This window comes from Lithobates pipiens, unplaced genomic scaffold (genome assembly GCF_037356315.1).
Source record: "Lithobates pipiens isolate NorthernLeopardFrog02 unplaced genomic scaffold, aLitPip1_a1.2 Scaffold_23, whole genome shotgun sequence".
Classification (NCBI taxonomy): Eukaryota; Metazoa; Chordata; class Amphibia; order Anura; family Ranidae; genus Lithobates; species Lithobates pipiens.
Window position 1 is genome coordinate 61,074,288 of NW_027507785.1, and position 26,023 is coordinate 61,100,310.

The following is a 26,023-nucleotide window of genomic DNA, read 5'->3' on the forward strand; positions in this document are numbered from 1 at the left end:
TGTCATCCTGGCACATCAGTTAAATGGACTATACAGAATAATTCTTCCATAGATACCGTATACTGCATTCGGCATACCCAGCTCCCACACCTCCCAAGACCACCCACACCTCCATGGAAGGAATACCACAATATACAGTCCCGAATAAGTGCATAAACCAGGCAGCATCCCCAATGACAAACCCCATCCAGGCCCCCCCTCCCCCCCCCAGGGACCATGTGGCAGTCTGTCTGCTGGGCTTGACCCGGTGCATTCCTCTGTGTGACTCTTCCGCAATAATATAATGATGACCCCTCGCCCCCCTCAGGAGCGAGAATAATGCTAGAAAGAAAAAAACCAAACTGGAAAAACAACAAAAAAAGTTTAAGGGTATAAACATAACCCCTCACCGGTCCATGTTGCAACAGGCATACCACGGCCGGTGGTTTCGTATCAAAAGTGCGCTCCTGCAACGAAGGCACCTTCTTCAATAACATCAATAGCGCTTCCAAGTGTTCATTCCTGTATAAACTGCTCCCGGCCGATCATGTTATCGGCCCCTAATCAGCCAATAATTGCAAAAGTCCTCAGTCAGAATAATCACTGATTTGTAATCCAGAAAAATGTCCAGCACAGGCCATAGCCAGAAATGCCACAGGATCAATCCACCCCCTCCTCGTTCGCTCCATCCTGACGAAAAAGATGCTCATTCACCTCAAGCCACGCAGAGGCCTCTGTAGCGGACTCAAAGAATTGAGCCCGCCCTCCTGCAATCACACGGAGCTTGGCGGGATACAGCATGGCGTACTTGGCGCCTAATCGTTGCAGCCTCCTTTTCACATCCCCAAATTTCGCTCTGCGCCTCTGAACTTCCGCTGAAAAATCAGGGTAAAAAGAGACCCTTGCCCCGTTGTATTGAACACCCCTCTTCTCCCTGGCCAAACGCAGTATGATTTCCTTGTCCTTGTAATGAAGTAACTTGGCCAGCATGGTGCGGGGGGGATTGCCCGGAGGTAAGGGCCTAGGAGGGACCCGATGAGCCCTTTCGATGGAATAAAAAGGGGAAAACGCCTCACGGCCAAAAACTTCCACCAACCAGTTCTCCACAAATTCGGTAGGATCCCTACCCTCCGTTTTTTCTGGTAATCCAACAATGCGGATATTACTCCTTCTCAAGCGGTTCTCAATGTCCTCATGCTTAAGCTCATTAGCATTCGCGGCCCTGGCCGTGATCTGTAATTCCCTGACCATGGGCACCATTCTATCTTCCACTTCACTGATCCGGCCCTCCACCGCCGTTGTGCGCTCCCTCACTTTCTGCATGTCATGTCTGATCAGCCCAACCTCCTCTTTCAGGCTTCCAAAGTGTTCCTGCAGAGTCTGTACCATTGCTGTGCATTTCTGCACCGCTCGCAAAATTTCGGCCAGCGTGGGTTGTTCCACAGTGTCTTCCTCCTCCATCACCTCCATCTCAGGGGTATAGTGCTCCCCCTCAGCCTGCTGGGCCCGCTCAGAGGGTTCCCCCGTTTGTTGTGCCCGAAAAACAGCGGGGGTGGCGTCCAGCTCTGCATCTTCCCGGGGCCTCTCCGCCCCCTTCAACTTCTGGGCATAATAAAGGATATCTTTCCCCTGGGCTTTAAGGGTCTTAGGGAGCGCCTTACCCTTCTCTTTGCTGTCCCCTCGTGCGCGCTGTGATGACGCGGCGCCATCTTGGATATTCAGCACAGGGCCTTCGTCTCCCCTCGGCGGCTTGCGGGCCGGCATGGCAGCTCCGGAGCCGGCAACTGAGCCAGATGATGCCCGCAGGATTCCCCGAGGCGGTGGAACGGTTCCTCGCCCGGTACGAGCCCCGGTTTGGCCGGGAGAAGGATCGTATTCAGGATGAACTCAGGGAGCTCTGTGAGACACGTCCGCTCACATGCCGCTCTTGGCCACGCCCCCGAGAAAAATCATTTAGGCCTCATGCACACGGACGTTTTTACAGCCGCTTTTTTAAGCGTTTTTTGCAGCTTAAAAAACGCCTGTCCATGTTAGTCTATGGCTTCATGCCCACCTAGGCGTTTTTGAGCTGCAAATGGCATAGGCGTTTTTAAGCTGTAAAAAAAACCCAGGACCAGTGCGTTACGTGGCACGGAGCTAGAGCTGTAAAAACGCGAATCGCGGGGAAAAACGCGCAAAAACGCACACAAACGCGTAACATATTTTCTTTGTTTTCTGAGTGCTATAGCCAAGAGAGGTGTTTCTTTAAGTGCTCATGCACACGAACGTTTTAAAAAACTGGCTGCAAAGCTAGCTCCGACGCCTGCAAAAATCGGCAATAAAAACGTGATTTTTACCGCGTTTTGCATTGGCGTTTTTGCACGTTTTTTAGCGTTAAGTAGCGTTTTTAAAGCAACACATCTCTTGGCTATAGCACTCAGAAAACAAAGAAAATATGTTGCACGTTTATGCACGTTTTTGCGCGTTTTCCCGCGTTTCGCGTTTTTACAGCTCTAGCTCCGCGCCACAGAACGCACTGGTCCTGGGTTTTTTTTACAGCTTAAAAACGCCTATGCCATTTGCAGCTCAAAAACGCCTAGGTGGGCATGAAGCCATAGACTAACATGGACAGGCGTTTTTAAGCTGCAAAAAACGCTCAAAAAAGCAGCTGTAAAAACGTCCGTGTGCATGAGGCCTAAAAACGCTACTTAACGCTAAAAAACGCACAAAAACGCCAATGCAAAACGTGGTAAAAATCGCGTTTTTTAACGCCGATTTTTCCAGGCGTCGGAGCTAGCTTTGCAGCCAGTTTTTTAAAACGTCCGTGTGCATGAGCACTTACTGTTGAAATTTTAGAGGGTACAGCACTACTCCCTCAAAAGGTGGTGGGATTTTTAGGGATGTGTAAAGAACGGTCACCAAGGTAAGTACAACAACAAACAGTATTCATAAAATTGTTACATTTATTACAAAAGTTCATCAGTTTAAAAAAAGTTTACAATAAGATCCCTTTCACACTGGGGCGTTTTTCAGGTGCTTTAGCGTTAAAAAAAAAAAAAAAAAAGCCTGTAAAAGCGATTGAAAGAAGCCGCAACTGCAATCCCAATGTAAAAGCCCGAGAGCTTTCACACTGAGATCCCTTTCACACTGGGGCGTTTTTCAGGCGCTTTAGCTTTAAAAAATAAATAAATAAAAAGCGCCTGTAAAGCGCCTGAAAGAAGCCGCAACTGCAATCCCAATGTAAAAGCCTGAGTGCTTTCACACTGAGGCGCTGCGCTGGCAGGGCGTCAAAAAAAGTCCTTCAAGCAGCTTCTTTGCAGCGCTTTTGGAGCGGTGAATACAACGCTCCTAAAGCGCCCCTTCCCATTGAAATCAATGGGAAGCACCTGCAAAATGCCTGAAAAGCGCTTTTGGCAGCAGCGTTTTGTGGGTGATTTTAACCCTTTATTTGGCCACTAGCAGGGGTTAAAAGCGCCCGAAAAACGCTGGTAAAGCGCTGCTAGTTTAAGCGGCGCTTTACCAGCGTTTTTCGGGCGCTGACATTGTGAAAGTGCTCTTAAAGCGCTTGGGCTTTCACATTGGGATTGCAGATGAGGCTTCTTTCAATCGCTTCACGGGCACTTTTTTTAACGCTAAAGCGCCTGAAAAACACCCCCAGTGTGAAAGGGGTCTAATGATATTTGGTCACAGAGGTAGACCAATAATCAATACAGCAATAACATTTGGTCATAACTTATTTGACCATAGTAGATAAAACGCAGGATACAAAAGATTGCTTGTATATGCAGAAAGCCGACATGTTTCGCAGACTTCTTATCTGCTTCTTCAAGGCAGCTCGGCATGCATCAAACTTATAGTATTGATACCTCAACGAACGCTGCACCAAGAGAGGGCAGAGGTGAGACTCTCCGCAATAAAGGGGCGGTGAAGCCAGATTCAACCGCCTGGTCTAATGGACGTTGGACCGTATAGAAAGCTCGATATAAAAGAGGCCAGCAGTTGTCTCCAATATATATTTTATATTTCTTTTATATTCATCAGGGAAGTGGATGTGTTGGACTGTCTCCAGAAAATGTCCAATATACTGTGTGCGTGTGCGTGTGTGTATGTATATATATATATATATATCTATATATATATATATATATCTATACATATATACACACACAAACACACATATATAAACCATTTACCATTGTCAAAGGTGCGTACAGTGGTCAGATTTTATGTAAAATCTTTATCCCTAAAGGAAAAAATGCTTATAAAAGTATGAACAAAAAGGGGTACCTCCCATGGGATTTTGTTGCTGCAATAGAATTCAAACCAACTGTATTTTTTTTTTATAAAAAAGGAAAATTTTATTTGTACAAATGAAGATAAAAAATATATATTGATTCTGGTCTAAACAGTCCAATCCTAGTCTAATGTACAATGAAATCTCTGTATGGCAAACAGGAAAGACATGAACTTAATCTATTGTAAAACCACCAAAGATTTCCAAAGCGTTTCGACTAAGATATAGTCTTCTTCAGGGAGTAGAGATGGGAACGGACATAATTGACCAGAAAACTGTAGCGCCTCTCAAGTGTTCGATGAGGGGGGGTTGGTCAACTCCAGTGGCAGCTGGTGCTCAATATTTGGGGGAGGGGCAGCTAACAAATCTCCCCCTTCACTTGCACCAGCCCTCCGTGAGACGGATGGGAAGGCTGCCTTACCATAGGAGATGATGAGGATCATCGAGGATGAGGGGTGGGGCTGCTGCTCCTCAATGCAGCCGAGGGAAGAGCTGGGGTTTCTCCTCCCGGCCAAATAGACCCGAGTCCTAAGACTCCCAGGCCAATCGGGTCTCAGGGCCCGCTTCCGGATTGGCCGGAAGAAAAATCAGATATTAATTTGCTATTGTCACACAACTGGGTGGGCTCAGGGCACAGTGCTCTGCGTCCCAAACCCACTTTTTTTTTTTTTTAAGCCAATTAGAGCCTCAGGCTCTAATCATGTGCTTCCAAAACAAAAACAAACAACCCCATTGAAATCCGCGCCCAGCACCCTGCATGGAGATTATGGGGTGGGCGCATGGATTATGGGGTGGGCGCATGGATTAGGGGGGCGGCCACTGCTCAATTCAAAGACTCACAGAGGATCTAAGGTGGTCAGCTTTTCTGAACGCTTTGTCTCCTAGCAAGAGAAAAGCAGCTTACAAAAACGTGCCTTAATCTGCAATTTACTGATGTGTTTAGGCACGTCAAGCGTCTGGCTGTTCATTCATTCCATTGGTTAGAATATTCATTTATTCTGGCCATTGAAATAAATTACTGCTCAAAGGCTAAATGAACCTGGAGGGCGTTCTTTATTGCTCACTCTACTCCTGAATGTGCAAGTGATGTGTTTAGAGGCAGGAAAAAAAAAAAAAAGAACTTGTGTACAGTGTCTTGAAAAAGTATTCATACCCCTTTAAATTTTCCACATTTTGTGTCCTGTTACAACCAAAAATGTAAATGTATTTTATTGGGATTTTATGTGATCGACCAAGACAATGTGGCACATAATTGTGAAGTGGAAGGAAAATGATAAATGGTTTTCAATTATTTTTTACAAATATATATGTGAAAAGTGTGGTGGTACATTTGTATGGCGCCCCCCGGAGTCAATACTTTGTATAACCGCCTTTCACTGCAATTACAGCTGCAAGTCTTTTTGGGGATGTCTCTACCAGCTTTGCACATCTAGAGAGGGACATTTTTGCCCATTCTTCTTTGCAAAATATCTCAAGCTGTCAGATTGGATGGAGAGCGTCTGTGAACAGCAATTTACAAGTCTTGCCACAGATTCTCAATTGTATTTAGGTTATGACTTTCTAACACATGAATATGCTTTGAGCTAAACCAGGGGTCTCCAAACTTTCTAAACAAAGGGCCAGTTTACTGCCCTTTAGACCTTAGGGGGGCTGGACTGTGGCTCGTGGGAGTAGAAAATGGTATCAGTGAAAATAGTGGCCCATTGATGTCAGTGAGAAGACTATTGTCCCATCTTTGGTGTCAGTGGAGGAATAGTTCCTCATTATTGTTGTCAGAGAGAGGAATAATGCCTCCTATCAGTGGGAGAAAGTGTCCAAAGGGCCTGATAAAGGCAAAAGGGCCACAGTTCGGAGACCAATGATCTAAACCAGGGATATGCAATTAGCGGACCTCCAGCTTTTTCAGAACTACAAGTCCCATGAGGCATAGCAAGACTCCACAAGCATGACACACAGAGGCAGGGGCATGATGGGACTTGTAGTTTTGCAACAGCTGGAGGTCCACTAATTGCCTATCTCTAATCTAAACCATTCCATTGTAGTTCTGGCTGTATGTTTAGGGTCATTGTTCAGCTGGAAGGTGAACCTCCGCCCCAGGCTCATGTCTTTTGCAGACTCCAACAGCTTTTCTTCTAAAGATTGCCCTGTATTTGGCTCCATCCATCTTCCCATCAACTCTGATCAGCTTCCCTGTCCCTGCTGAAGAAAAGCTTCCCCACAACATGATGTGGCCACCATGGTGGGGATGGTGTGTTCAGGGTGATGTGCAGTGTGAGTTTTCTGCCACACATAGCGTTTTGCTTTTAGGCTTAAAAGTTCAATTTTGGTCACATCTGACCAGAGCACCTTCTTCCACATGTTTGCTGCGTCCCCCACATGGCTTCTCACAAACGGGATATATGGCTTTTCTTCTTGCCACTCTTCCATAAAGGCCAGATTTGTGGAGAGCACGACTAATAGTTGTCCTGTGGACAGATTCTTCCACCTGAGCTGTGGATCTCTGCAGCTCCTCCAGAGTTACCATGGGCCTCTTGGCTGCTTCTCTGATGAATGCTCTCCTTGCCTGGCCGGTCAGTTTAGGTGGACGGCCATGTCTTGGTAGGTTTGCAGTTGTGCCATACTCTTGCATTTTCGGATGATGGATTGATAGATTCAGTGCTCGAGGAGATGTTGAAAGCTTGGGATATTTTTTTTTTTTCTCTGTTTGTTATTTTAATAACATAACCCTGCTTTAAACTTCTCCACAACTTAACCCTTGACCTCTCCGGAGTGTTCCTTGGCCTTCATGATGCTGTTTGTTCACTAAGGTTCTAGAACAAATCTCTAAGGGCTTCATAGAACAGCTGTATTAGAAGGAGATCAAGTTACACACAGGTGGACTATTTACTAATTAGGTGACTTCTGAAGACAATTGGTTCCACTAGATTTTAGTTAGGAGTAAAGGAGTGAATACAAAAGTACATCACACTTTTCAGCTATTTGTAAAAAAAAAAAAATAAAAATAAAAAAAAAAAAAAAAAAATTTGAAAAACCATTTATAATTTTCCTTCCACTTCACAATTGTGTGCCACTTTGTTGGTCTATCGCAGGGATATGCAATTAGTGGACCTCCATCTGTTGCTAAACTACAAGTCCCATCATGCCTCTGCCTGTCATGCTTGTGGCTCTAAGAGTCTTGCTAGGCATCATGGGAATTGTAGTTCTGCAACAGCTGGAGGTCCGCTAATTGCATCTCCCTGGTCTATCGCATAAAAATACATTTAAAAAGGACCTGCAGTCTGCTCACATAATTAGTAATAAAAACATCTTTGCCATTCTGAAGCTTCCCTCCAACCACTTTTCTTGTTATTTCATATATACTGCGATTCTGTACTTGCCAAATATGCTGCAGAAATCTCCCTTCACTGAGTCTGGCTGCAGCCATTTTAACTGTGGGCAGCCGAAGCTGCTGCCTGTTCACTTCCTGGATTTACACAGAAGCACATCTACAGCTCTCATTAGGCCTCTTATAACTTATCCCTCCTCCTCCCCCCCCCCCCCCCCCGCTTCCTGGCAAACTCTCACCAGAGAGCTGTGGATGATGTCATAAGCATAGGCTAATGACCAGACAAGAAACTGGATAGTAAAACTTTTTTTTTTCTGCCAGTAAAATCCCTTTTACAGCCCCCTTCTCAAGTTAAAACAACGAGGGCAGAAGATTTAATAGACATAAAAATGACTGAAGTTCTGCTTTAAGTTTTTGATTGCAAGGCCCCTTTCACACGACAAGCCCACTTAGATCCGAGCGGGCCATCCATTGCCTCCTATGGCCATTGCGGATGTCAGCGGAGATGTGTCAGCAGACACCCGTCTGCCATCCGATTCCCTCAGTACAGATGTATGGCGATACGTCTGCCACCCATCTTGGCAGATCAGATGAGATCTGGAGAAAGCGGACATGCTGTCTGTTTCCATCGGATCTCCCCACAGAGATCAGCAGAGCTCCGCCAGGTCCCTCCCCGCTCAGTCAGCAGAGACGGGCCTGTCATCCGCCGGCTCAGCGGAGATCAATGGAGCGATATCCTGCTGAGCTGGCGGACTCTGTTGAAACAGATCCACCTCGTGTGGAAGGGGCCTTACATGACAAAATGTGGAAAATTTCAAAGGGTTTGTATACAGGCACACATAGGTGTGGGATTTACTAAAGGCAAATAGGCTGTGTACTCTGGAAGTGCAGTTGCTCCAGAGCCAAGTAAATGAGGCAAAGATTCACTTTGTAAAGAATACCCAATCACATGCAAAATCTCAGAACAGGAACCAAAGAACACATTTCACTCTTATTGAATGCAAAGCCTTCTGATAGGACAAGGTGGAGGGGACAATTCATCCAACATAGTTTAACTTCCATTTAAAAAAAACAAAAAAAACACACACACACAAAAAAAAAAAGGTTTTCAAAGGGGGGGGGTTGCAATGTGTGGTTTTTTTTTTTTTAATAAAAATTTTAGAGATGCACGATTCTGGCTAAAAAGGAGAATCACAACTTTTCTTAGAATAAAAATATTAACATTCTCGTGGCGTAAAATCTTTCACATTATAAAAAAAAAAAAAAAAAAAAAAAAAGAAGATATAATTATATATATATATATATATATATATATATATATATATATATATATATATATATATATATATATATATATATATATATATATATATATATATATATATATATAGTTTGGGGGGTTTTAAGTAATTTTCTAGCAAAAAAATAATGATTTTAACTTGAAACCAACAAATGTCAGAAAAAGGTTTAGTGTTTAATTGGTTAAACTTCCCTCATTTACACAGGAAGTCCATTCCATTGACAAATTGTTACAATGTTTATACTCAAGTTCAACTGCTAAAGAATGTTGTGATTCTTGGCAGACTGTCCAGTTTTTCTCTTCCTTGCTTTTGATGGTTGTGGGCTTCAGAAGAGCAGAGAATTCTTTGCATAGCAAGAATTGTGAAACACTTTTCAAGAACTCAATAGGAAAAAAAAAAAAAATAATTGTGATAACTATTCTTGACGATCAATCGTGCAGCTCTAACATATGCGTTATATTTACCTCCTTTGCACAGAGTGGCCCAGATCCTCCTCTTCTGGGGTCCCTCAGCAGAGCTCCTGGCTCCTCTTGAGTATCCCCACGGAGAGGCACAATCCATGGGGGTACGTGTGCGGGCAAGCGCCCAAGTCTTGCTGCTGCATCCATTGACACAGACAGCAGGATTTAACCCAGTGTCACTGGATTTGATTGAGAGCAGCAGGAAACAAAAGGCTCATCCATGTCACTGGAACGATCTGGTTTAGGCAAGTAAATGGGAGGCTCTATTGGGGGGGGGGAGGGGGGGGGGTTCTGCACTACAGGTGGTTACAACCCCCTTTAAAAGTTCCCATTTTCTCCATTCTGATGCATTTACTAGACCTGTCAGGATGACCATTCCCCTTTGTGTTTATTCGGCTGCAAGTCAAAGAAACCCGAAATCCATCAAAATATATGAAAACTGCTTGTATTTAATTAGACAAATACATTAAATCACTTTCTATATCAAATATACAAAAAAAAAAAAAAAAAAGGCACAGAATTTTAGGAATTAAACCACCTGCAAATGCCCAATTTCCAGGGCATGAAATGTTCCAAAGAATTTTCAGAGTGTGAGAAAGCTATACAAACATGAGTAGCAACTTCACTATATAACAGTTACAAAAGCTCGTCATGCAGGTAAGCTACCATGAACGGTAGTGAAGCCTGATGCTAGAAACCACAAAGAAAATCCGGCGCGGGCATTGGGCGTGCATGGCTACCCAAACTGCCATACAAATATGGCATAAAAGCTTTGGATACGCCAGTCTTGTGATCATAAAAAGAAAAAAAAAAAAAAAGTCCTGCTTTAACCAGTGCTAGCCGTACAGCCCACATTTTGCTTTCAGTTCATTAGCTGGACAAGCTGTTTGACTGGTCAGGGAGATGTCAGTCCAAAGTGAAGGAACCGATCAGCATCCGATCGTCCACATCCTCTTTCCCCCCCCCGTGGCTCACAGGAGCTCAGAACTGCTGTACGATAAGTTTCTTCTTGACGTCGTGCGTGAATCTGTTCATCTTGAACAACTCGCTGTCATAAAATGCCGAAAGGTTGTGGATGTTAATCTGCCGGGCCTGAAATCAAGATGAGAGAATTTAATAGCAGGGGGACATTTTTTTTATCACAAGTAGGTTACAATGGCGAGTCATAATGAACTGAGCCATCGCAGGTCAGGAAACGTTATAATAGGGGCCATTATCTCAACTGATGTGCCGGCTCAGCGAACAAGTCACTCGTTCAGCTGTAACCTTTCCATGCTGGTATTGCGCTTAAAGCAAAAACATCAGCTTTGATTCGATGGAGAATTTCACGAGTCATTTAGAATTAGTGAAAACTGCAAAAGGTTTGGACTTTGAAATTACGATTTTTTTTTTTAAGTTTGCAAATATATTAGAAAGTCAAATTTTTAACTGCTGGGTCCACCCCATTAGGAGGAGGTCCCTGTCTAAAATGAGAATACCCAAAGTGACACAAATAAAAATTAAGTGGCTGAGCATTAGAAAATACAGTTTTCCCATGCGTTTGTTCCTTCACTTCTTGTCCTAATTACTAGAAGTCTAAAACCCTACACACGATCGGACTTTGTACAAACTTTCCCGTGGACTTTTGTACAAAGGGCGTTGGCCGTAAGTTTGTATTGCATACACACGATCAGACTTTTTAGGCAACAAACGCAAACATAGTGATGGTTCAACGTACTGACGGCACTTCAAAAGAGGACGTTCAATGACTCCAGCGCCGCCTTTGGTCAACATCTGTATTGTCTGATCTTTTGCATTGGTTCTGAGCATGCGTGTTTGTACTTTGTACATAAGTCCGATGATTTTGCGTACACGCGATCGGACTTTGCTCCATCGGACTTATGTTGTCAAAAAGTTTGTCAGTTCGCACAGCCAACAAAAATCCAATGAAAACCAAAAAATACCTGATGGAGCGTACACATGCTCGGATGTTGCTCCAAAACAGCTAATTTGCATGTTTGTTGTCAAAAAGTCTGATCGTGGGTACGGGCCTTTAGTCTGGTGCAGCTGTGCAAAGAAACCAATCAACTTGCAGGTTTGTTTTGGTCAAAGCTTATTTGAACAAGATGAAGTTAACCGCCAGTTGGCTACCATGCACAGCTGCACCTGATTTTGCTCTGTTTTTGAAAATCAATGCATTAGTGCAGTGATGGTGAACCTTGGGACCCCAGATGTTTTGGCACTACATTTCCCATGATGCTCATGCACTCTGCAGTGTAGTTGAGCATCACGGGAAATTAAATTTTTTTATTAAACAGGTTTTATATAGCGCCAACAGTTTGCGCAGCGCTTTACAACATGAGGGCAGACATTACAATTTGGTACAAGAGGAATCAGAGGGCCCTGCTCGTTAGAGCTTACAATCTAGAAGGGAGGGTCAATTGATACAAAAGGTAATAGCTGTGGGGGGGGGGGGGGGGGGGGGGATGAGCTGATGGAGGAAGTAAAAAAAAAAAAAAAAAAAAAAAAAAAAAAAACAGTGTTAGAAGCAGGATAGGCTTCTTTGAAGTGAATGGTTTTCAGCGATCGCCTAAAAATGGATAGATTAGGGGACAAATTGGGGTGGAGATTTCCAAAGGATGGGAGAAGCTCTGGAGAAATCCTAGAGGCGAGCATGGGAGCTAGAGAGCAGGGGGTCTTGGGATGACCGAAGAGGGCGGCTTGGTTGGTATTTTGGGACTAGGTTAGCGATTTAACTAGGGGCAGAGTTATGGATGGCTTTGTAAATTTTTGTTAGTACTTTGAATTTTATTTGTTGGGCGAGTGGAAGCCAGTGGAAGGATTGGCAGAGAGGAGTAGTTCCAAAACATCTGGGGTGCCAAGGATCGCTATCACTGCCTTAGTGTATGTAGTCAATAAACAGTATCCCAATAAATTTCATTGGTTCCACTGTCACTTCCAACCCATTTGCCGAATGTCTTTACGGCAAGTGGACAGATGCAAAATTTTAACATGGGGAAAAAAAAATAAAAAAATAAACACAAACAAAATCTTAAAACACTAGGCAGAGGGTGTGCAAGTTCTAAACACTTCCCAAGCTTTACCTTATCCACAAGATCTTTCTCAGACACTTCAATAGTGTCCTGCTGGGCACCATAGCGGTTCCTTTGGTACGTAACCTGTTCTGCCACCAGCTGTTTCAGTATGAAGAGTAGCAACTCATTGTTGTCCCTTCTGAATGCCAGGTATCGGGCAAAGGTCTGATAAAGGGAAAGAAAAAAAAAAAGAAAAAAAAACACAAAAAAGTATTACAAGCTACAATAATCTTTTCAGCAATTGCCAAAAAAAAACAAAAAAATAAATAAAAGCCCCAAAAAATAAAAACAAATAGAATAATATACATTTGACTTTGAAAAAAAAAAAATTCTTTTAAATACAGATTTGCCAACTAAAGACACAGATCTAAGCACAGGGTTGTTATCTAGAAAGCCAAAATTTAACAGCAGCAAGATGAAAATGTAGAAGTCATCGTCTCACCTTGCGCATGCTTCTCATGACACTGAACTTCTGCGTGTCGATAAAGCTTTCTAGCATAACTCTGATGGCCATATTGACATCGTCCTCCACAACATAGTCCCGCAGGTGCATGCGCGCGTGTGATTCTGCCATGCGAATCATGGATTCGATGTGTCGCACTGTGATGGGAATACTGCCAGTGGCCTGTTGGAAAAGAAAATCTATGAACAGGACTGGCACACAATGTGCATCAAATAGACCCCCCCCCCCCCGCCTATTTCATTGGGGTTGGTTTACTAAAACTGAAGAGTGCAAGAACTGGTGCAGCTCTGCATAGAAACCAATCAGCTTCCAGGTTTTATTGTCAAAAGCTTATAGCCAAGTTACACCCAAAAGTGGAACTTCTGCTCATACTTTCACAGGTATCCTGTTCCTACTTCTGGGAGCCTTAGCTGCAGGTATTGACGTCCCCACCCAGGCTCCCTCCTCCTTCCCGGGCCAGTAGGAGAGGAGCGGCGAGGAAGAGCGGCACCTCGTGCATGCGCAGTAGGGTTCTCAGTGTTAAGCTTGAAGGCTTCAATGCCGTGTTGCCTTACTCACAATGGAGGTGGCAGCACCCTACTGATGGAAACAGCTGCGGTACTGAAATCGCTGGACTCCAGGACAGGCAAGTGTCCGATTATTGAAAGTCAGCAGCTGCTGGCTTTTAATTCTTGCAGCAGGGGGCGGATCTCCGCTTTAATTGAACAAGCTGAAGTTAGAAGGCCACCATGCACAGCAGCATCAGATTTTGAACTCTTCCGTTTTAGTAAATAAACCCCATTGTGCTCATATGCTGGTGAGAAACTGAGGATTTAAAAGCATAAGTTCACCTTTTTGTAAATTTGAACTTATCCTTTAAAACCATGTCAAATGCAGGCTAAGAGGAGCGCTTAAAAATTGAAGTCAATGAAATAATGGAAATAAGCACCATAGAAGCAAGCGAATAGAGGAGAGTGCTCCACCTAGTGGATGCAGCAGAACAGCTGAGTGACATTCCAACAATGGATGGTTGCGTCAAGGAATGCAAAGAGCCATATCCAAACATTTTCAAAATAAGGAACAGAGCACCATCTAGTGGAAGCCGAGCAGTATACAAAACAGCATGATAATGTGGTTACAAAATACAAATTTTGTACAACAAAACAAAAAAAAAAAAAATCCACAACTGTTCTATTTTCTTTTAAAGCCACTATATCCAGTCTACCATATAAAAGTGAACAGGCCACTGACCATAGACTCTTTCCTAAGGTCGCTGTACATCTTGGCCACCTTGTCCTGGTCCATCTGGTTGAGCTTAGGGCGGACTTTCTCTTTAGAATACATAATGTATTTCTTCAGCACTTCCTGGGGAAGTGGATCCACCCCGAATGTGTTGGGTAGAACAAGTTCTTCTGCATCTCCATTAGCCAGATCTTTGTTGCTTGGGTGATGCTTAATATGGCTGCCAACCACGAACCGTGCCAACATTTCATCCTGAAATACAGATCACATAGTAATGACCACCCTATGCATCTCAGTCTAGAAAGCAAATACAAAGCATTTGGCCATGAAAAAATTATGCTCAAAAAACACTCCCCCCCCCCCATGAATATGTTACCTGAATGCAAAAACAGGTTTTGTAATAGCATTCAAGTAGTGCAGGTATCACACCAATGACTTGGCTACAATACTGTTCATGCTTAGACAAGTGCTAGCAGTCCAACCACCCAAGGCAATCTACAGCCATTTACCCACAAGCATATTAGTATAACGTTCTTGGAGTTACGTCATGTGTGGAGCAAAACAACATTTACACATGCAGGCGTGATATGTATGCGCACGCTTCTGCACGTAAGGACAGGGGCTCTTGAAAAAAAGGTTCTCTTCATTTTCTTTGATCACTTATTCCTATCACAAGAAATGTGAATATCCTTTGTAATAGAAATAAGGTATGGCAGATTCTCTTTATGGAGACATCGGGGTCTACAAGACGCCAGATCCCTCCTCCACCTTTAAAAAGCACGAGGAAATTTTTTTTTATATTATCTATGCTTTCCATTAAAAACAAATGGCAGTGCTTACATCTGACCTGAAATGGAAGTGGTGTCATGACATTGCTTCTGGCCTCCCAAAACCATAGGAGATGGCCACCTCCAGATAGGATATACCAGGCTCCCCAATCGTACGGGAGAGGCGCTGGGAGAATGTCCCCCTTGTGCTGCCTGTAAAAGCAATCCAGCTGCTAATCTGCCACTAGGAAGGCTTTTACTTAGCAGGGAATCGCTGACAAAACCACTGAAAGTCCAGGACGTCATGTGATCTATCTTCTGATAGCTGATCAGCATGTGACATGATCAGGGCATTATGCTACAGCCATTTCACACTAAAGACCTGAAGCCCAGCTAAAGTTATGAAATGGGTTAAAGGATTACAAGCATTGTCTACGTTATGGGGAGTTTTGTCGCATATATAAAGGAGGTCACTACCTGCACAGGATCCACTGTGTCCCTCACCACACACAGAATGTCGAATCGAGACACGATGGGCTCTGTCAAGTCAACGTTCTCAGAGAAAGTCAACGATGGGTCGTAACGACCACCTGAAATAAATAGTGAGATAGGTTTTTACTGAGTATCATTTTTTTAAATCGAGGTACCGTTTAAAAGGACTAGTAAAATCGATTATCAGGGGTATTACCAATTGGGTTAGAAGCAGCAATGATGGTGCAGCGTGCCTGGAGAGATGTGACAATCCCAGCCTTTGAGATGGAGATACTCTGCTGCTCCATAGCTTCGTGGATACTGGTCCTGTCCTGATCATTCATCTACAAGAGAACACTAGAGGTGAAAAATACAGCAAAAAAAAAAAAACAAAAAAAAGGACATTTTATTTGCTACACCAGTCATCTTGGCATTCCAGGTTAATATTCTGTTTGCACCTGCCCACATCTATACCTTGCCCCTCCATGCATGAACCATCACTTGCTCATCGCTTTCCTGGACTGAAGTTTTTGGCTTAGAACAGCATTTAGACGGATGGAAGGGAAGTAAAATTTTCCTAACCTGTTTCCGACCGCCCCCCATGTAGATTTACTGCTGGATGGCGGCTCATCTGTGCAGAATCACGTACTTACAGGTCACACGTGCCCCCCTGGCAACCCGCTGCAACTGGACAACAGCAGGAGCCAGTCAGCAGGTCCATCAGACTTTATGTCTACCGGACCCGGCGATTGTTTGGGAGAGAAGCAGAACAGGGCAGATCGTTGTTTTGACAGTAGGGAAGGTAGTGATCTGGGTGTTTCTGCTGAGCAGAAACACAGATCTTTGCCTTCCCACAGTATAAGCACCTCCCCCACAGTCAGTAAGCATTCCCTGGGCACACATTTGACCGTTTCATCACTCCTGTTAACTCCATCAGTGATAAAAAATATGCACTTGCTGTACCATTAGTGTCATTGGTCCCCGGAGTGTAAAAAGTGGCACTTTGTGTCCGATTTGTCATGCATATCTGCCTAAACAGAGAAAAAACTTTTTTTAAAGTGGGCCATTAGCAAAAAGTAAGATTGTGTTTTTTTTTCAAAAATTGTCACTCTTGTTTATAGCGCAAGAAATAAAAGCCGCAGAAGTAATCAAATACCACAAAAACAAAGCTCTGCTTGGGTACAACGTTGCATGACCGTGAAGTTGTCCGTTAAAGCGGCGCAGTGCCGTAACGCAAAAAAATGGCCTGGTCATTAAGGGGGTAAATATTTCAGGGGCTGAAGTGGTTTAATATAAAAAAGAAAAAAAAAATAAAAATAAAGAGAAGAAGGAAGAAGATTCCAGTGGGCATTCATAAGATTTTAGTAAGAGCACTAGGAATGGCCTCTCTAAAACACAAGCAGGTTGTGTTTCAAAATAGCAGATCTGAAATGTCTATATTCACAAGTTAGGTTGGTGAAGGTAAAACAGGCAAATCAGGGCCAACTTTGCAGGAAATAACCTCAAAACAGAGCCTCAGCTCGTATTTGGGGGAGAATAATTGGTATGGGTTGCTTATTCAGCTGATGGAAGTGTTTGGTATCTGCCTTGGTGTTCGGGAAGGAAATGTCCTAAACAGCTTTAACCCCTTTCATACTCGGGGTGTCCTTTCAGTGGACCAGATGACAATTGTTTTAATATTCAACCTTTTTGTTTTGTCTAGTACAATATTTTAAAACCATAATCTCAAAAACTTTTAATCCTTGCCTAAAAAGGAAACTTGCAACATGGAAGTCACGACCAACTAAGACCATGGTTGTGCAAGTTCTTTAACCACCACAAGGGTTATTATACAGGAGTTATATAGTGTCAACAGTTTGTGCAGCTCTTTTCAACATGAAGGCAGACAGTACAACTACAATTCAATACAGGAGGAATTGGAGGGCTCTGCTCATTAGCACTTACAATCTAAGAGGGAGGGTCAAGTGACAAAAATGTTATTAGATGTGGGGCATGATCTGATGGAGAGAATTAAAGTACAGTTAGGTGAAGGCAGGAAAGGCTTCTCTGAAGAGGAGGGTTTTCAGGGATCGTCTAAAGGCAAAGAGGAGATAATTGGACAGATTGGGGCAGGGAATTCCATAGGATGGGAGAGACTCTGGGAAAGTCCTTGAGGGAAGAATGGTAGGATGTGACAAAGGAGCTAGAGAGCAGATCATGTTATTGATGCAGCTGGGGGTCGAACTGTGGACGGCTTAGAAAATTCTTAGTTTTGTTAACTTAACTCAAAGGGGTTGGAAGAGAACTCACTAACCTTGTCAAACTCATCGATTAAGCACACGCCTCTGTCTGCCAGGACCAGAGCACCGGCCTCCAGCGTCCACTCCTTAGTGACGGGGTGACGCTGGACGTATGCCGTCAAACCCACAGCGGAAGCTCCCTGTCCGGTGGTGAAGACGGCTCTGCTGGATACTTTCTCTACATACTTCAGAAACTGGGATTTGGCTGTTCCTGGGTCACCGCACAACAAAACGTTGATGTCCCCACGGACTTTGTGCTTGCCGCCTACAAGAAGAAAAAAAAAAAAAAAAAAAAAAAAAAAAACACACACAACTGAATAAAGTCGAAAAACCTAACACCCTCACTTTGAGACTTCAAGTGCATTAAAGTGGATTTAAGAGCTTCCGCTTTAAGTTCTCCCAACCCAAGTCACATTTGTAATGTCATTTGGAGGGGGGGGGTTACAAAGTGTCTACAACCACTTTAATGACATATCAGTTAAGATTCACAGTGCCACTATTCCAAAGCTTAACCAATACTAACCCTTCATAGAATAGCAAGCTGGAATACACTGGAGTGCTATGGTCAAACGGTTCTTTGGCTCCATGTTCTAAACCCAACGTGGTAAACTGACTAAGGCCGGGTTCACACCTATGCAAATTAGATGCGGGTTTCTTCGCATAGCAGGAGAATGTGACTGGCTTCCTATGGAGCCGGATCACATCTCCAGTTGCGGCTGCGGAGCTCACTGCACAAAAACACAGTATGTTTTTGGCTCCTTTTCAGGGCCGAATTCAGGCATAGATACAGCCCTGAAACGGGTAACGGGGACGCACAGCGCTCCTATGCGATCCGCAGTGGGTTATAGTGTGAACCCGGCCTAAAAGCAGAGCAGACAGAATCTGGAGCAGCTGTTTATGTTTTGCTTGTTTTGTAAGACTTTGAAAACATAAGTCAAATGCTTATTTGGCCATGGCAACCGGTCTTTGCAAATTTCCCTCAATGAAGTTTAAGAGAACTCTCTGCACACACACCTGGGTTCTTGGCTTCTCCTCCAAACAATGCCAGAGCCAGGCCTCTCTTGATGTCCTCGTGTCCGTAGATGGACGGAGCAATGCTGGCAAAGATCTACAGGGAGATACTGATTAGCAAGCGACACGCAAACATGGTAAAATGGCATCAAAACGTTGCTGAAACCATCACTCACCTTCTCACCGATACGCTCGTCTTTGGAAAGTGCGACAATGGCTTTCACATCCTCGTCCGTCAGTTCTCCCACTGCGACTTTGTCATCTTTCTTTGTGATGTGGTTGGCGAGGATGACTGTAGCGAATACAGGGAAGCCGCTGGCCGTATTCAGGGATCCATCATAATTGTTGTGGTAGATTCCAGTCAGTTCCTGTCAAAACGGCAAGAACACAGTTGAAAAGCAGCTAGACGTGCAACCAAATATGGAGAACAGCGATAAACTCTCCTTAAAGCCCTTATGCAGGCAAATTTTTGCGCTCTCATTTAAGCAGTTGTAAACCTCAGACATGAAATATGAAAAGAGCATACCCCTCTACGGTGTGGACTTGTATCTATCCAGAGCACAAAGTGTCATTTTTGTTTTATCAGAGACCATAGGCCTAATTGCAATATTTTATGTCACACTATTTGCACAGCGGTCTTTCAAGCACAATTTGTTTGAAAAACACTTATATATATATATATATAAATAAATAATTTTTTTTTTTTTTAGCCCAATTTTTTGTATAATGTGAAAGACATACAACCGAATAGATGCCCAACATGGCACGCCAGTGGAATGGCGACAAACTCTGATATTTAATCTCCATATGCAACACTTAAAAAAAATAATAAATACATTTACAGGCTGCCAGTTTAGAGTTGAACTAATGACTACAGAAGGGTCACAAGAATCCCTTTTGGCATGCCACCATAGATTTTCCCCAATAGAGAAATAATGCAAGTAGTAATCTAACCACCACCTAATTGTAGACTTGTCGCTTACTATCTCATCTCCGGGTTTGCAGCTGTCCACCAAGTCTGCCAGAAGAATGGCATCTTTAGAGCGAGGCAGACGTCCAGCAGCCACTTTTCCAGGGCTTTCCTGAATGGTTATGCGCTGGTAGTTCTGGTACACCGTCTGTAAAATGGAAACAAAAAAAATATATATATGAACCCTCTTTTGACCGATATTCAAGATTACCCTAACGCAGCACCCATCACATATATGCCTAAAAGTATTGCAGCTTGATAAATCATGGCCAAAGTCAGTGAAAAAAATAAATAATCTAGAACAAACCTCCTCCATGTTTATTTCAAAAGGTCCAAGGGACTGACACTCGGGGCAGGAACCCGGCTTCACTTCCTGGTTCTGAGACTGGAAGAACGGACCCAAGATAAAGCTACACTTGTTACAGTTGTATTTCACCATGCTGAGCTGCGGCAAGACACCAGTACAGCTGGTCACAACTCCGCTGGTCCGGATCAGCTGGTTTAGATGCAACTGCCTGTTAGACAAGCAAAAAGGAAAAAACTAGTTAAAATTTGCGTTGCCTTAAAAAGAGGCAACGCTACAAAATGCGACCAACCATCCCATCATCCTACCCTATTAAAAATGCAGCACAAAAAGCCCTGCCCAGACCACTTTTAAAAAGGTCAAAACTGATACATTCACTGTATTTCAACACCTGGCTCTTTTGCAGTCTTGGCTGCATTTTAATTGCATTTTTTATTTCTAAGATCTCACCTGAGAGACCTCAGCTCTTCTACCAGAGGGAGATGGGAAATGCGAACGTGAATCTCACGGGCGATGCGGTCATACTTCGGGTACATGACCAAAACCACCTCCTTGGCTGCTTCGTCAAAGATCTTTAACATTTCAGCGGGGGCTTCTGGGAGGAAGTAGGCCAAAACGTGCTCACGGGCAGCCAGATCTTCATAGTTCACCGCCAGGCTCTCTTTATTGTCTGCAAGAAGAAAAAAAAAAAAAAAAAAGTCACCAATAACATTCCTACATGGCTGCTGTGTTAGATGTAAAATTTGCAAAACAGAAGTGTGCAACATCTAAAGCCCCATTACACACTATCAGTTTTTCTGCTGAGTTTTTCCTTCAGGTTTACCAAAACCATGTAGTAGAAGGGCCTGCCTGATTGCATACACATTGAAACTCCTAAGGTTTGACCTCATATTACATGGTTTTGGTAAATCTGAAGGAAATACTCAGCAGAAAAACTGATAGTGTGTATGGAGCTTCACTGGTTTTCCAATTCTGAGACTAAACTTGGCATTGTTTTTAGGTACAGACTGAAATTTGCCACCTGCAACTGGTATATGGAGTAGGGACCCAATTGCTGCAAGCAATTTCAGTCATAAGCAGTCTGCCAGCCATTAACCGGGTCACAAATGTGCTATAGCCAAAAAGACGGCCAGTACTGGGAGAGCGTCCATAGACTTACTCCCAGAACCCCGTGCTCTGTGACTGCTGTGTCCTCCAGACAGCTGATAAAAATTGGGGCAGCAGCCCTTTACAATGTGATTGGACACAGCTGATCACATGTAAACAGACTAGGCTATCGGCAGTCCTTTCACCCATGCTGTGTGTGTGCGGAAGCCCCCTTTCACACTTAAAAATAGCACCTGTAAAAGTGCTTTCGCACTGGGGGCGGTATGGGGGGGCACCCACTTTGCAAGCAGCATCTTTGTGGCGGTGTGTGGGAGCCTGAAAAGTGGCACATCATGGGCACTTTTAACAGTTTCTGCGGTCGACGCCAGCAGAATGCGAACCCCCCCCCCAGCGGACAAATAGAGCTGCTGAAACTAGCGGTGCTTTACCGCCAAGGGACCCCTGCCCTGGTGTGAAAGTACCTGATAGGAGAGCCATTAACTGACAAGCCTGTCAGCATATAATATACACTGATCAGTGACCCAATTATGAGTGCCCATCAGTGAAGGAAAAAAAAAAAAAAAAAAAAAAAAAAAAAAAAACTTATTTGCAAAATGTTATACCAAAACAAAAATTGTTTTTTTGTTTTCTGTCCTTTTTTTGAAAAAATTAAACACCCAGTGGTGAACACCCCCAAAAAGAAAGACTTCAAATTGAAAAAATAAAAAAAAATAAAGAGGACAAAAATGTAATTTGGGTACAGCGTTGCATGACTGTGCAACTGTCATCCAAAGCGTGGCAGCGCTGAAAACAGGTCTGGGCAGGAAGGCCACGAAAGTGCCCGGTATTAAAGTGGATACAAGCAAAGTAACAGTGCCTATACCAGACTATGCTACATTAAAAAAAACACAAAGTTTCCGGATGAATCCAGTCATTTCTGCACAAGATAGATGTGATGCAGTACAAGACATACCTTTGCACATGTCACTGATCTTCTCTTTGAAGACGTTGTGTCCATGATCATCGACATGGGTTCTCAGAAAGTTCTTGAAGCGGTGGAAGATCTCCAAGCGTGTGGCAGCCATGGACACCCACTCTCTAACACTGTAGCCCTTCATGTCCTCTAGATTCTCAATGCTTTCAATCATTTCTTCATCCTCATCCGCCGCCCCCTCTGCGGCACGCTCGGCCAGTCGCCTCTTCCGTGCAGGTCGGTCTTCCTCCTCCTCATCACTGTCTATAAAAACAAAAGAAATGAATGGATTCAATATACGCAAGTCTGAAGCTTGTCCTTGAATTACCATTCGAGATTTACATTGTGCAGCTCTTTACAAAAAGTTATGCCTTGGCAGTTCTTGGCTTTGTTAAATGTCTGACAGATCAGCCCCTCAAGACAAAAAAAATCAAAATAGAAAATTAAAAAAAAGTAAAATAAAAATTGAAAGCGCGCAGAAGTGAACGTATACGCAAGTCCTGCCACATATAAAAAACGGTGTTCAATCCACATGTGAGGTATCGCCGCGAACATTAGAGTGAGAGCAATAATCATAGCTTTAGACATCCTCTGAGTCAAAATATGTAACCAGTAAAAAAAAGTTAGCGTCGACCATGGGGATTTTTAAGTACCGAAGTTTAGCGTCATTACACGAGTGTGTGCAATTTTGAAGCGTGACAGGTTAGATATCTATTTGTCGTAGCATCATCTTACACATTATGCAAAAAAAATGGCTATTTTTTTTTTAAAGCGTTTTAAAAATTGCTGCGCAAATAACATGCGAAAAGTTGCAACGACCACCACTGTATTCTCTAGGGTCTCTGCAAAAAAAAAAAAAAAAAAAAAAAAAAATATGTTTGGGGGTTCTATGTAATCTAACTAAAAAACAAAAAAAATGTATATGTAGGAGAGAAATGTCAGACTTGGCATGGGTGGCAAGTGGTTAAACATGGAAACTACTAGTCATAAGGCTTGAAATCTACTATTTCAGGCCGAGTAGGAGAGTTCACCGAGAGGGCATTTAGAGTCTCCATTACAGATGATCAGAGATGGTCCTCTCTAGCTTCACTAGATTCTAATCAGGATGCCAACCACCCTGAAATGTTCAAATCGGTCCTGTGTATAGTAGCCCATGACAGCCAAGGAGAAAAAAAAAAAAAAAAAAAAAAAAAAACTTACCATAGAGGAGCCCTCTACGCATTCGGCCCAAATCACGCCCCGTCTCTCGGTCCCGCATTCTCATAGCCTGCTCCGCAGCATCTCTCTGGCTGGCTGTCAGCTCCTCTGCATCTTCGTCATCCAAGCCTTCAGCTTCGTAAACATCCAGCTCAGAGATGGGACGGTAATCCCTGAAATGCGCACAAAAAAGCTGAGTTTGAGAAAATAGTATCCAGGTGACAATCTACAGAAATACGGCAGCATGAAGGTCTAAATGACCCGGGTGGCAATTAGATTCGCCCTCATCCATCCACACTACAAGAACTGCTTCACACCACGCATCAACAGATCTCAGCCACCACGACGACAAATAGAAAAATAAATACAAATAAAAGCGACAAACCTCTCCATCCCGTCACCGATGAGCTCTTCTCCATCTTCCTCCTCGACAGGAAGAACTTCATCTCCAAGGAGATTGTCCGACTCGTCCTCAAAGGGAGGGAGGTCCCGGCCAGGGCTGGACGTGAGTGCATCTCCGCGCCTTGATCCCGATCGGGGGCTGGTAGCGATAACAAATGACTCTGAAGAATCCTGTAACAACCAAATAAGGGGTCAGCACAACCAGTCACCACACACAATCTGATTGTACAATCCAAATCAGATCTACCAATATGTAAGTGCAAGGGCCTTACCGATTGTAAAAGTAATGGTAAGGCCTCGTTTTACGTAGGCTTCTTTCACAGTGGAGTCCACCAGCAGAGCCACCCACTCAGCAGGGAAATCTCTAATCCAGGAGTCTAAAACTGGCAGCCCTCCAGCTATTGAAAAAACTACAAGTCCCATGAGGCATTGCAAGGATGGCTGTTACAAGCATGACTGACACAGGCAGAGGCATGATGGGACTTGTAGTTTCACAACAGCTGGAGGGCCACCAGTTTGAGACCCCTGGTAGGTGGACGACAGGTCAGCATCTACATTGCTGATGCAGAGCAGACACGGACCTAGCCTGCTGTCAGGTGGAAACTAAACTGCCTGTCCATTTACATCCAACTGTCATCCGAGCTGATAAGACTGATGGAGATGGATCCCTGTTTTTGGCGGACACGTGTCAACATCCGCCGTTACATTAAACAATGGAGGGTCAGATTGGGTCCACCTGAAAAACTGACAGGTGGACTCAACCAGTTCATCAGTGTGAAAGGGGCCTTTATCAGAAGTAGGTTTTTCTGAGCCATTTTTATTATTATTTTTTATTCAGACATCCGCTTACCGCATTTGTGGGGCGTCTTTAACCTCTTTAACGCCAGCGCCTCACTTTAAGAGGTTTATGATGCCGGGACTTAGAGCACACGATCTGAAAACTGTCGCGAGCAGCGTTCGGGAGCTTTTTCGGTTAGGCGCCGGGAGCAAGCACCACACGCATGTTCAGCGTGGCAATTGAAATATTCAATTCAAATATGCTTCCCCCTTTGGTGCCAAGATGTTGCATAGTTGCGTGTGCGGCGGGCGCAAAGGGGTTAGCAATGAACGAAAGCGCAAGATTACTTTTTTTTTTACGTTTCGCAGATATTTACAAAGTCACAAGACTGCGTGCATATGTGAAACTCTATAGCGTAAATGCAGGCCTTAGCGCCTGTACACGCGATCCGAAAAGCAGATGACAGATCGTCAGTTTTTCTTTACATGCTAGTCCGATTTCGAGTTAGAAAAAAATCCTCGTAAGACAGAAAATAAAGTTTTCAGAAGTGATGTAGCGTTTCTGTCCGTTTATTTGCAATGTATTGCAGATCAACTGTACTGGAGAAAAAAAATTAAAAAATCTAGTGGCGTACGAGAAGATTTTTTTCGTGCTGGTCCAACCGGATATTACCGGATGACCCGTCACATGTCGACTCTGGAAAGCTGTATACTACATCCCTATTGGTGCCTAGTCAAATCGCACAGAGTTTGGGGTGCCATTAGGAATAACGGTACCCCAACGCTTGTTTTTTTTAATTTTTTTATTATTATTATTCACACAAAATCTAACTAAATAGACTTAAAGCACCATAAACACGTGAAACTACCCCAGAAACAAATAGTAACACCGGATACAGACAGTCCTATAGAACAATGAGCCTCCCCAGGTGCTATCCCTGGCATGCTGGGACTTGCAGTGCCCCTTCCCCCTGGGGCTCCTCTCTCTCTCTCTCTCTCTCCCCCCCCTTGTACCATATACACACAGTAGCCGGTCACCAGGACCGCGCTATGCCCGCCCCCCCCGGTGCCCGCACATCCCGCACTCACTGCCATGCTGCTCTTCTATCCGCACACACAAGATCCGATCGTCTCTACAGCTGCTGGTTTGGCGCGAAAAACCCACGTGACCAGCCCAAGCGCGCGAAATTCTCTCCTTCTTTGCATGAGTCCCGCCCCGTAGCTCAGAATGCGAGGAGATGGAAAAGGGGCGGGGCGATCCGGAAGCTGTGCTCATTGGCTCCACTGAGGCGGAAAGGCGGGGCTCATGATTAAGCTAGTTTTTAACAAAAGAAAAGTTGTGTACAAGTGGTGATAACATCAATAATGTACAGAGTGATGATATACACAACGATTAGCCATAATATTATGGCCACTGGCAGGTTAAAGTTGTAGTAAACCGAAGTAAAAAAAAAAATGTTCTCCCTGCAAATTTATGTAATAATGTGCTAGTAGACATCACATACTAGCACATTAAGAAAGACTTACCTGAAACTGAAGCCCTTCCAGCGGCGCACTGCCACCGCTGACAGGCAGGGCTTCCATCTTCACCCAGTCTGTATTCCGGGTTCGCGGGCAGCCACCGTATGACTGGTGCAAACTGCGATGACGTTAATCCCATGTATGTGTGTGGAAGTCACGGCACAGCTC

At 43.9% G+C, this 26,023-nt stretch overlaps 1 protein-coding gene across 1 annotated transcript; it reads right to left on the bottom strand.

The window, feature by feature from the left end:
- Window positions 1-10,293: 10,293 nt before the first annotated feature.
- MCM2 (minichromosome maintenance complex component 2) lies at window positions 10,294-25,552 on the bottom strand. Its single transcript, XM_077451732.1, has 16 exons — window positions 25,424-25,552; window positions 23,541-23,728; window positions 23,159-23,328; window positions 21,959-22,222; window positions 20,350-20,569; window positions 19,903-20,110; window positions 19,609-19,743; window positions 18,802-18,993; window positions 18,629-18,722; window positions 17,629-17,879; window positions 15,553-15,679; window positions 15,342-15,454; window positions 14,107-14,349; window positions 12,856-13,038; window positions 12,423-12,578; window positions 10,294-10,431 (listed from the first exon to the last, which is right to left on the bottom strand). Exons 1-16 carry the CDS (start codon window positions 25,427-25,429, stop codon window positions 10,321-10,323), a joined length of 2,661 nt encoding a protein of 886 aa, XP_077307858.1. The 5' UTR covers window positions 25,430-25,552; the 3' UTR covers window positions 10,294-10,320.
- Window positions 25,553-26,023: the final 471 nt, after the last annotated feature.

Coding starts and splice junctions, on each gene's coding strand:
- MCM2 (XM_077451732.1), bottom strand. Junction 20,570..21,958: donor GATCAGTGACATGTGCAAAG/GTATGTCTTGTA, acceptor TTCTTCTTGCAG/ACAATAAAGAGAGCCTGGCG. Junction 12,579..12,855: donor TCATGAGAAGCATGCGCAAG/GTGAGACGATGA, acceptor TCCCTTTATCAG/ACCTTTGCCCGATACCTGGC.